Raw genomic sequence first — 12838 nt, forward strand, 5'->3', positions numbered from 1 at the left:
CTTGTGTTACCCTCTTCTGAAGAGCTATTTAATCACAATTATTTTGACTACTTGCATTGCAATTATGTTTGCAATATTGACAAATTATGCTACTTTGTCATAAGTACTTTAAATAATTACAGTACTTGTCAAATGTCTCTATATCATATTATTTCATGCAAAAGAAAATTTAGTGTGTCCATACCCAAATCATCTTCTATTCTGTCCTTGGTGTGACATCACATCATTTTGGTTGACAGATGATAACATTACAGATAAAGAAGCTTATTTTATCAGAGGATTATACTTGTCATGGTAGAAGAGATTTAGTGTCACTCACTGGCAGCTAGTAACATCTTTTTTGTTTCCTTCAGTTTGTGGAATAAGGCTAGATGACAAAGGTATCACAACAGTTTACAGTGGTCAGTACCGTAACACTAACGCACACTTGGGTTTTTCCCATTTTAAAACTTTACATTTCAGATTTAAACTTCTACTTGAAAAATGAAACGTATTCTATGGCACAAATGCTCTTCCCATTCTGATTGTTAAACTAATGTAAGTTGGGGAAAACATTTGTCACATCTTGTCAAAGCCTTGATGTCAAGCAGACACTTCTTTGTCAATGTAAGATTCATATTTCCTAACAAGAGAGCATATATAATGTTGCCATATATAATGAATGTCAAAATATTCAGTATTTATAGTCTCATCAATATGATCATGACTAATGTATAAATTAAGAATAATCAGAAAACACAAAGATTATAGGTATTATGGGTATCTTCAACCAGTTTCCCATGCTGGCTTTAAGTCAGTAATTGTCACAATAAGATACTGGACACTATGCAAGGCACATGCTTGCATTGAAACAAAAAAGACTAGATTTGAACTGTAATACTGCAATGAGGTGGAGCAATCCACTATACGGGGAGGGCAAAGGGAGGGGATGGGGGAACATCAGAGCCTATGAAACTTTGTTATAAAATTAAATGCAATAAAAAATATATGTAAATAAAAAACACCAAATCTAACATACCCAAACTCTTCATATCTTCCCATTCTTCCATGACAAAGAATGCTCCTTTGCCTACAGCAATTATTCACTACCCATTTCCTGTCCAAAAGAAACAATATTTTTTCCACCTTCTATGCTTTGTTAAAATATAGCAAATTCTTTTCTTCAAAATTTCTACTATTGTCACGATGTCTTAATCCATTTTAGATGACATAACATAATACCATAAACTAGTGTTTTATGATCAACAGATTTATCTCTTACAGTTTTGAAAACTGAGAAGTTCAAGATCAAGGCACCAGCAGATTTGTTACCTGATGAAAGACATACTTTCTGCTTCAGCAGTGGTGTACTCTCTGAGGCCTCAATGAGTGGTATGGTGAAATCACACTTTAGGCTCTCTTTTATAAAGGCACCCATTTTATTCATGAGAATTCTGTCTTTATGGTTTTATCACTTCTCAAATGCACCTACTCTTAATAGTTTACTATGATTCAATGCATGCGTTTGGAGAAGACAGTCAGACCACAGCATATGATTGTCTCAGAAACTATCAGTTTTGGTTGTCTTACAGTAACTAACTGTCCTATCTGATCCAAAATTGGTCATTAATCCGTTTCTGGCTTTTGTATATATATAGTCTGGTATTTACATAACGAACAAAAAAATGTGGTTCGGGCCCAGCACAGTAGCCTAGCATCCTAAAGTTCTAAAAATCCTGAAGTCCTCACCTTGAACTCGCCAGGATCCCATATGGGTGCTGGTTCTAATCCCAGTGTTCCTGTTTCCCCATCCAACTCCCTGCCTGTGACCGGGGAAAGCAGTTGAGCACGGCCCAAAGCGTTGGGACCCTGCACCCTCATGGGAGACCTAGAGGAGGCTCCACATTCCTAGCTTCAGATCAACTCAGCTCCAGCCATTGTGGCCACTTGGAGAGTGAATCAAGGGATGGAAGACCTTCCTCTCTGTCTCTCCTACTCTTTGTATATCTGACTTTGCAATAAAAATTAAAAAAAAAATTTAGAAGAAATGTGGCTCAATATGATAACATTATAATGACTCTCAATTTCAAAGTGCAAATGGATAGCCTTTCAATGATCAAATCTTACTTTTAAAAAGATTAATTGACTTGAAAGGGAGTGTTACTGAGAGGAACACACAGAAAGACAAATTTTCCATGTGCTCATTCACTCCCCAAATGTCTGCAACAGCCAAATTAGGCTGCTTACAAGCCAGGAGTCCAGGGGTGCTTCTCAGTCTCCCATATGGGTACAGAGGCCCGAGGACTTAGGCCATCCTCTGCTGCCTTCCCAGGTACAATACCAAGAAGCTGGATCGAAAGTGGAGTACCCAGGACTCAAACAGGCATCATGTGGGATGCCTACACCACAGGTGGTGGTTTTACACACTACGCTTTCGAGCAGGCCCCGTTTACCAAAACCTGTAAACACATTCCTCCTTCCATCTTTAACTTCATTTAGTATCACTCTTATCTCAGTTCTTTGTGTTCCAATGCCTTGAACTTCAATATCACCCTCACTCTTGACTTTGACCTGTGTATTTTATATTCTTCCCGTAATGCCAAAGAAAACATTCTGTCCTTGTTCCTAATGAATTGATAGACGGTTCATGTTAATTCAGTTTTAAAGGCTGGCGTCTTTAGAAGCATGACCTACAAGAAACAGTGAAACATTCTTATTTACCAGAAAATATTTTCCATATTGGAAAGTCATGATTCTAGAGTTTAAATAGACACATGCCTGTGTTATGTACTAGTAAGGTATCTAAACAGATATTAAAAATAAATGTGGGGTCCGGCACTTTGGCTCAGTGGCTAAAATGTTAGCCTTGCAAATGCTGGCATCTCATATGGGTGCCAGTTCTTGTCTCTGCTGCTCGACTTCCCTTCCAGCTCCCTGCTTGTGGCCTGGGAAATCAGTCAAGGATGACCCAAAATCTTGGGACCCTGTACCTGTCTGGGAGAACCAGAAGAAGCTCCTGGCTCCTGCCTTTTGATCAGTTCAACTCTGGCCATTGCAGCCACTTGGGGAGTCAATAAGCAGATAGAATATCTTTCTCTCTGTACCCCCTTCTCTCTGTAAATATGCCTTACCAGTTTTAAGATAATTAAATGTTTAAAAAAAAGTACATGTGGCACCTAGAGAACCAACCTAGCTTAACGTGAGATTCTGCATTGACAATCAGTTACAGAGAAATGACAGAAAAGACAGAAATAAAGGAAAATGTTCCATTAAAAAGTGATAAAAAATAAATTTAATTTAAAAAAATGGTTTAGATATTTGAAAGGAAGAGTTAGGGCGAGCTAGATAATCCTCCATCCGTCAAGTCACTCCCCCAAATGACTACAAAGTGCAGGGCCAGGCCAAGCTTAAACCAGGAGCCTGGAACTCTATCTGCATCTCTCACATGGGTACAGGGGGCTAAGGTGTTGGGACATTTTTCTGTAGCTTTCCCAAGCACATTAGCTTGGAGCTATATTGGAAGTGGAGCAGCTGGGACTCAAACTTGTACTCATATGAGATGCCAAGATTCAGGTGGTGGCTCAACCTGCCCTGTGACAGTTCTGTCCCCTGGGAGGTATTTTCAACATAGAGCACAGAAGAAAGCATAGACTCCATGGTGTAAGTGAGAAAAGAAGTCAAACATACCGTCACTTTTGGTAGCACTTCCAACCTCCTCTGCATCTATGTGACTGGCTCTGTGATTGTCAAGGTAAGTTCAGAAGAAGCCACTGTAGCACCTGCTTCCAGCAGCTTAAACTAACAGAGAATTCTGCAGTCGTCACTGACAAGTCTTGCCTGAGGAGCTGTCAGGGGGGTCCTCAGCCATTATTTTGCTCTGTAAAGAGAAGCCACATTATTTCCTATTCTTGACCCCATTATAGCACCAGAATCTGTTTGTGGTGATAGAATCACTGCTGAATTCTATTTTGACTCATTGGACAATAAATATTCTTTGTGCTACCAAAAGCTCCCAGAGTCAGAAGTGCAATTCACATGACAGAGAGCAGAGCCCCTGCGCTCTGTGACTGTGGGAGTTATGGCATGTGCCACAGAGCTAAGACAATCACAGATTCTGGAAGGTTTCCATATATCCATCTAGTCTGACTCCAGAGACCCAAGTTCCCTGTTTATTGTGGATAAAGCTCACAATGTGATTAAGAGATGGACTAAGGTGAGAATCAGTACTTCACCTGGCATGTAGGAATGAAACAGGTGATGTGTGCAGGCACTGTGAGCAGTGAGCTTCCTCTAAGCTGCTACTTAGCTGGTACATGCTGGCGCAGAAATGAGCGAGGTCTTAGAACGAATCAAGCATCTGAAACATCTGGTTCCACAAATATCTATAGCCAGAGCTTCTGAACCATGTCCACCTTGGGGGAGTCACTCCAAATTTTTCAGTCACCCCAAATGGTAGCTTGAACTTTCTGGCTCTATGCTGCATCCACGAATAAAGTTCAACTGTAAATCTTAGGAACTCCATGAAGCCCCAGAGGCAAATCTCCAGAACAACAACAACAACAACAAAGACTTTAGTAAAAAGAAAGTCCTTCGAAAGTCATAGAAAAAAAGATTGCACCACCGAAGAAAAATAAGTGTAGGAATACAAGAAGTATGAACAGGTCAGCTCTGAGGCATAGCGTGTAAAGCTGCTGCCTGCAATGTTGGCATTCAAATAGGCACTATTTTGAGTTCTGACTGCTCCAATTCAGATCCAGCTCCTGCTAATGTGTCTTGCAAAGAATCAGAGGATGATCAAAGTGTTTAGCAACTTGTACTCTGTGTAGAATACACAGAAGCGCCTGGCTCCTGGCTTCAAACCTTGCCAGCTTTGGTCATTGCAGATTGTAGCTGTTTGTAGAGTAACCTTGTCGGGGGAAGATAGGTGTGTGTGTGTGTGTGTGTGTGTGTGTGTGTGTGTGTGTGTGTGTGCACGTGCCTCTTCTTTCTGTGTATTTCTGGGTTTTCCAATAAATGGAGCTTTGAAAATAAATAAATGAATGAATAAGTAAATAAGCACATATATCCTTTCATTATAAAAGCCTTGAATTTTTTTATATAGAGGAGCTATGCCTCAACTGAATTAAGGAAGTATATGGAAAACCCACTACACGGCAAAGCTAGCATCATATTGAATAGGCAAAAGTTAGACGTAGTTTAATTAAGTCCCAGAAGCAGACATGGTGCATAACTCTCATCACTATCACCTAATACATCCCTGAAGGTTTTAACCATGGCCATCAGGTAAGATTGAAATACCAAAATGATACAATTTGAAGAGTAGGATTTCAAATTATCCCTGTTTGCAGATGACATGACCATTTATATAGGTGAATCAATAGATTTCACTAACAGATGATTCACATTCATAAGAGAACTAGGCAAATTTCCATGATAAAAAATCAACGCATCAAAACAACAGCAGTGTTATTTACCAATAATGTTCTGGTTGAAGAATATCGGGACCATTTACAGTAGCCTCAAAAAATTCAGATACCTTGGGATAAATTTAACTAAAGATATAAAAGATCTGCTCAATGTAAACTACAAAATATTAACAAAAGTAATACAAGATGTCACAAATGGAAAAATCTTCCATGTTCATGGATTTGAAAAACATAATCAAGGTGTATATACTATCCAAAGCAATTTATACATTCAATACAATCCCAATGAAATTTCAGGGACATTTTTCACAGCACCAGAAAAAGAATTTCAAATTCATATGGAATACAACTGAATAGTCAAAAAAGTCTTGACTTTAAAAACAAGCAAACAAAAAATTACATTAGGAGAGAATAGCAATGCCCCCTTGAAATTAATTAAGCTAAAATTACTCTTCGGAGAAAGGACAATCTCTTCACCAAATGGTGTTGGAAAAAATAGATTTGTATAATTTTAAGACTTGTACCTTACATTTTATACAAAAAGCAAACCACTACAGTAAAATATAGGGGAAATGCTTCAGGAAAACTGGCCCAGGGAAAGATTTCTTGGATAATATTCTCCAGAAATACAGTCAATAAAAGCAAACACAGAAAAATGAGATTATATCAAGAGGCTTCTGTAGAGGAAACAACTAACAAAGTGAAGAAGTAATCAGCAGAATGGGAGAAAATATTTGTAAGCAATTCACCCAATAAAAGATTAATATTCATAATATATAAGGAGCTCAAGAAATCCAACATCAATAAAACAAAAAGATCAGTTAAGAAATGTGCAAAAGATAAGAACAGGTATTTTTCAAAGGAGGAAATACAAACGGCCAACAAACACATTTAAAAAAAAAAAAAAAAACCTCAGTAACATTATCAGAGAAATGCAAAAATAAAAGCCTTGATCATCACACTTTAGTTACATGGGCTGTCATCCAAAAGCCAAAAAATAACAAGCGTAGATGAGTTTGTGGATAAAGGATACACTAATATTGTTGTTGGGAATGTGGACATTATAGAAAACAGTATGGAGACGCCGTAGAACCAAAATAGGTCTACCATTTAACCTGGCTATTCCACTGTTGAAACATACAAAAAAAGTAGAATCAGCAAATGAAAATATGTTTTCATACCATGATTAGAGCAGCTCAAATTACAATAGCAAAGGTAAGGATTCAATATAGATGTGTTCATCAATGAAAATATGAAATACACACACACACACACACACACACACACACACACACACATTCCTGGACCTGGGGATGCACAAAGGTGGACCTGGTTAATCAGTAGACCTTGGAATGATTTTCTCAACCAACCCTACTGCAACAAAGCCAATGACATCTCAGAACCTTCAAAACCACTCAAGTGAACACTCTTAGAATACCCTTCCCCACATCATGGTCTCTAAGGTGTCATCAAATGAATGTCCACAATACCCAGGTTCAATGTAGTTTGACAGCAAGGAGTGGTCCCCTCCCCCCTCCTTCCTTCAGACACAGGAGAAAAATATAATACTGAAACATTTGTCCCACCCATCACATTGGATTTGTCTTCCTCCACGCATTGACCAGAAACCCACATGGTTGTGCATACCTCTTAGCAGTGTAAGCAATGATTTAAATACACCTTTTAAATGCAATGGAAAATAAAGCATGCTATGTACAGAGAGAATTAAAAGTTTGGTATTTCTCATTTTTCATGTCTACTAAATAAAAACATTCATTCAGATACTGTTTGCTTTCATCTTTGATGAATGAATGTAGTTGAGAAATGTATGATGTTTCAAGTTATTAATCTGCACAATTGTCTCAGAAGCATAATGGAACAATACTTTGTATGTGGATTTTTTTCTTGTCTGCATTAGTCTTTGAACACAACGAAGAATGAGATTAAGCACATAGCATAACGTTATTTTAGTAAATGTTAAATTTTGAGGACAAATGCTTGTGGAAGATTCCAACTTAATTTTTAACATACAATTATATTTTCTATGTAAACTAACTTATTTCAGAAACCAGTTAACAAGAGGGTACTGACAATTCTCTTTTTCATGAAATTATCTTTTTTAAACGCATTAAAAATATTAAAAGCTATAACTAAATAATTCAACTAGGTGTAGTAGCTTTTGTATTCTCAATGGACATTCTGACTAATTAGTGCTTGTTAATAAATGGCTAGCCACAGTAAAACAGTGTCTTACACTTGCCCCATGCTATTGCAATTTTCTCCACCATGTTGGAAAGCTTATTTTCTTTGAGCCAGCACATTGGCTCAACAGGCTAATTGTCTGCCTGCTAGTGTCTGCCTGCTATTATGTCTTCGATGCTTATAATTCAGATCCCTGCCTATGGGTAGCAAATACTGTAGAGGACAGATATGGAAGATCCAGAAGTAGCCCCTGCACCCATGTGGGAGATTCAAAAGAAGTTCCTGGGTCCTAGCTTGGATTAATTCAGTTCCAAAAACTGTGGCCATTTGTGGAGTGAACCAGCAAATGGAAGATATTTCTATGTCTCTCCTTTGTAAATCTGCCACTCAAAAATAAATATATCTGGGCGCAGTACGATAGTGTAGCAGTTAAAGTCCTTGCCTTGAACGCACCAGGATCCCTTATGGGCACCGGTTCTAATCTCGGCAGCTCCACTTCCCATCCAGCTCCCTGCCTGTGACCTGGGAAAGCAATCAAGGACAGCCCAAAGCCTTGGAACCCTGCACCTGCATGGGAGACCCGGAAGCTTCTCCTGGCTCCTGGTTTCGGATTGGCTCAGCACCAGCTGTTGCAGCCGCTTGGAGAGTGAGCCATTGGACTGAAGATCTTCCTCTCTGTCTCTCATTCTCACTATATATCCAATAAAAATAAATAATGTTTAAAATAATTAAAAATATATATCTTAAAAAAGTATATATTCTTGATAACTCCTGTTGTGCACTATATGCATCACTACAGCGTGAGGCAAAGAATGTTAATCGTAATAACCATGTGATAATATTTTTGGTTCTAGTAAAGTTGACTCCAGGTTAAAAAAAAAATCTCAAAGAATACCTTACTGTTTTTTTTTTACTGGTTTTTCAGCTGTTTTATTGTTTAATTTCATAAAACTGTCAGGCTCATATGTCAGTCTCCAGAAGCCTAAAATCTTTGAGTTTCCATTCTTGTATGGATGTAGGTTGTACAGGGCATAGGTTAACATAACATATCTGAAGACCAAGCAAAAATTTGGATGGAATTGCAAGACTTAACGCAACTTGAAGCTTCTGTGCAAAAATTAGTATTTAAATAGGATTAGAAAAAAATCATTTATACATTTTGTTAGATGACTAATGAAGACTGTTACACAAACTTAAATTATACATTTTTGAGAACCAAGCTGAAGTAATAACCTATGTCTTAAGAAGAAATCCTAATTAGACACCTAAAGAACACTGAATTTCATTATAACTGAGTTTCAAAATAAGATTTCAGATAATATGTGATCAACTTGTTTTAAACAATTTGTTTCAAGCTGGTTAATAAAAATCTTTGAAGGAAATCATTCAAAAAAAAAAGCTTTAGATTATTTTCAAAGAATTGGTGTTTTATTTTGTAAGAGAAATGTACTTGACCCAAATGCAGAATATTTGTTTCATTTGGTTAGTCTCCAAAAGCAAAGGTAATTTATTCTTGAATATATGCAATGATATTTATGATTTTTTTAAGCTTACTGGAGTAACATTAGCTTATTTCAAAAAAGAAAAGCAGTCTGAACTAACAGAAAGTGATGGGATATCATTCACCTTGAGGATTATCAAGAATCATTATTAGCTGCCTAGATTTTATAGGTTCAATAGAGACTTCTAGTATTTAGTCAATATTTTCTCTTAATACTTTATGTTAATTAATTTCAGGGAAATAATTGATGATTTTTTTTCCCTTGTTTCAAGATCAACCTTGAAAAGGCACTTACATTTTGCACTGTAGAATTAAAAAAAATTCTGAAATCATAAATTCAATATTATATGAATTTTTAAGCCATGGATAAAGATCAGCTATTCTCTGATGTGTATAAGTGGGAAGAGGGTAGGGAAATTATCATATTTACTGTGTTTTCATTTGCATTTCCATTCCCAAAGCTAATCACATTAAAAAGGTAGAATAAATTATGTATGAATAATTTTTTAGATGTTTATGGTGATTACATTTATTTAACCGTGTACCATGTTAACTAAATTTGAGACAAATGATTTTATTTAATACAAAGAATATTATAGAATTAATAGAGTCCTAAGAATTATCTAGTACTCACTCAGTTTTCTTTCTTCATATTTTTCATTTTAACTTGCTGAGAGAACAGATTAATATAGTTCACAGTCAACTTTGAAATACATCATCAAATTTCCTTCCTGCCTCCCTTTCCCATTCCTTCTTACTTTTTAATTCCTGAGGCAATATTTTAAATTAACATTAAAGTGAAGTTGTTTCACTCAGCAAAGATATAGATAACTAAAAAATTCCTAATTTAGTGGCAATATGGGCAGGGGCTATGAAAACAATCCAATGAAAATACGTGCTGTTATTTTAGGATAGGTGAACGGGCAGAGACTTTTATATGCAGAAATGCTGAAATTTCTGGTTGTTACCATATCAACTGTCTAGCAAAGAAGAGGCCAACCATTTTATTTATTATTATATTTATTATACATTTTGCAGGCATATGTCTTCTTCCCTCTCCCCACTCTCATCTATTTTGCCCCCACGAAGCCCCTGTGTATTGCAATAACACAGTCCATCAGGTATAATCTTGGGCGTTTCTGCTCTAATACAATAGAACAAAACAAAAAGGCTACAGAAAACCTCACCCGTAGAATAAAGTATCCCTGGGCCTGGTGCAATAGCCTAGCAGCTGAAGTTCACCCCTTGTATGAGCCGAGATCCCATATGGGCAATGGTTCTAATTCCTGTGGCCTCGCTTCCCATCCAGCTCCCTGCTTGTGGCCTGGGAAAGCAGTCAAGGATGGCATAAAGCCTTGGGACCCTGCACCTGTGTTGGAAACATGAAGAGGCTCCTGGCTCCTGGTTTGGATTGGCTCAGCTCTAGCCGTTGTGGCCACTTGGGGATTGAATCAACGGACAGAAGATCTTTCTCTTTGTCTCTCTTCCTCTCTGTATACCTGACTTTCTAATAAAAAATAAATAATTTTTAAAGAATAAAATATCCCTGAACTAACTGACATTATTAAAAAAGAATCAAATATAAGATTTTTTGGAATTCCTGAAGTTGTGGAGAGAGAGGCAATACCGCAGGAGGTATTCAATGAATCTGTAAAAAAGAACTTCCCAAACGTTGGAAATAAGGGGAAGCCAAATACCGGAAGGGCAGCAAAGCCCAAAGAGATTCAACCCAACATATCCTCACCCAGACACATGGCTGTCAAGCTCCCCTCAATTGAACTTGAAGAACACTGGGGCCAACAATTTTAAGAATATTTAAGTGAATAACTTGCCATCCCAGAACCAGAAAAATCTTAATAACTCCCATTTGTGAACTTCACAATCATCACAACTGTGGTTGAAGACTGCTCAGCTCTTCAGCAATAGGTTTCACACAATATAGTTGACAACTAAAGATCTGAACGAAATATTGGCACACACGAACTTATCTGCCAATATGTATATCAAATGTTTAATTTCATACATTTGCATAAATGTCATAGAAAACAAAACACTTCATTTCACAATCAGTTAATACAATTAGAGTGACTACAACTCCGAACCATACTGTATAACCAATGCAATTCTTTAAATCAACATTCTTTTTTAACACCACTGGCTAATGCCTGTAGCAACTAACCTTTCAAGATTTGGGGGCAACAAATGCTGCTCCAATCATCTATTCCTATTGTTCTGTTTGACAATCATTGCTTAGCGACTGTTTAAATGAACTCTTAGTCAGCTTGCCTTTGGGACACTTGAGTCAGGGCCTAGAACCTGGCGCTGGAAGATGCTGCCTGCTTTGCTTCACTCTTCGTTAACAGATTCCAATCAAAGGTGTAGTCATATTTATAGTCCATAGTTGTAAAGAGCTTGCGGAAGAGTTGCCTCAGATAGGTGTAATCGGGGGCTTCCTCAAACTGCAGCGCACGACAGTAGTTCAAATAGGTGGCGAACTCATCAGGAAACCCCTGACACAGAACTTCAACAGGCGTGGCCATCTTCTTTTCACGAATCTTGTCAAGGCTTTGTTTAATCTGTGTCACCGTCAGTAGTTGCCAGGGCAGGTTGCCTCTATTAAAATACATCAAAACATAGCCTATAGACTCCATGTCATCTCGGCGACTCTGCTCAATTCCAAGATGTGCATTGATACTTGCATAGCGGGCTGTGCCAATAAAGGCTCTATCTTCGCTGTAAGGGATGTGTTCGTTTGTTTCATCATTTCTGTACATTTTGGCTAGACCAAAATCAATAAGGAAGAGCTGGTCTTCTACTGACAAGGATATATCCTTGTCATCCTGAGTCGTGCTGACAGTCCTGCTTCTCTTCCTCTTTCTCCCTGGATTCTCCAAACATGCTTCACAGTGACAGCCAGTGCCCATTAGAAAGTTACTCGGCTTAATGTCCCCATGTATGATATTCTTCTTGTGCACATATTCAATTCTACTGATCATCTGGTCTGCCAACATAAGCACGGTTTTCAGCGTAAACTTTCGAGAACACATATTGAAGAGGTCTTCGAGGCTGGGCCCAAGAAGATCCATGACTAGCAGATTATGGCCGTTTTCCTGGCCCTGCCACTTGATGCGAGGGATGCCAACCCCACCCTGAAGAATTGTGTACAGTTTGCTCTCTTCCAGCAGTTTTGGACTGTTGGCAGTCTGCGATTCTAACTTCACGGCCAGCTGCCTGCCGTCGGTGATGTTAATCGCAAGGTAAATCTCCCCAAAGCCTCCTGACCCGATCTTCCTCAGCAGTTTGTACTTGCCTCCCACCACAAATTGGCTCTTGTGGCTGATGATGTTCGCCATTTTCACACACAAGATGGCGCTGAGGCCGAATCCAGAAACTTCTGAGGGGCCAGTGGAAGTCAAGTCTGTGGGTAGCAGAGATTTCGTCCCCAGGGAAGGCTACCAAGGAGCGACAGGAAGTGACGAAGGAGCCCTTCCTGTGGTGTTACAGCACCCCGGGGTTGGCCCACAAAGACCCATTTACCGCCCCTCTGTATCTTTTTAGCTTGTCCGAGTATTCTGAAGTGGTTCTGGGGCGGTTATACCAGCTGTTGGTTTCTCGGCAGCTCCTATTGCCTTGCTTTCTGGCCAAGTGGCAAGGGAGCATCGCCAGCCTGGATGCCTTTATGACCTAGTATAGTTGGCCCCGCCCCTTTGCAAATTCTGTGACTCCGCCC

General features: G+C 38.5%; 1 protein-coding gene across 1 annotated transcript; it reads right to left on the reverse strand.

The window, feature by feature from the left end:
• Positions 1–11417: 11417 nt before the first annotated feature.
• Positions 11418–12461, reverse strand: LOC121169477 (casein kinase I-like). Its single transcript, XM_041000068.1, has one exon. It carries the CDS (start codon positions 12459–12461, stop codon positions 11418–11420), a length of 1044 nt encoding a protein of 347 aa, XP_040856002.1.
• Positions 12462–12838: the final 377 nt, after the last annotated feature.

The sequence above is a fragment of the Ochotona curzoniae genome, unplaced genomic scaffold, assembly GCF_017591425.1.
Source record: "Ochotona curzoniae isolate NIBS_2020 unplaced genomic scaffold, NIBS_Ocur_1.0 scaffold_1852, whole genome shotgun sequence".
Lineage (NCBI taxonomy): Eukaryota > Metazoa > Chordata > Mammalia > Lagomorpha > Ochotonidae > Ochotona > Ochotona curzoniae.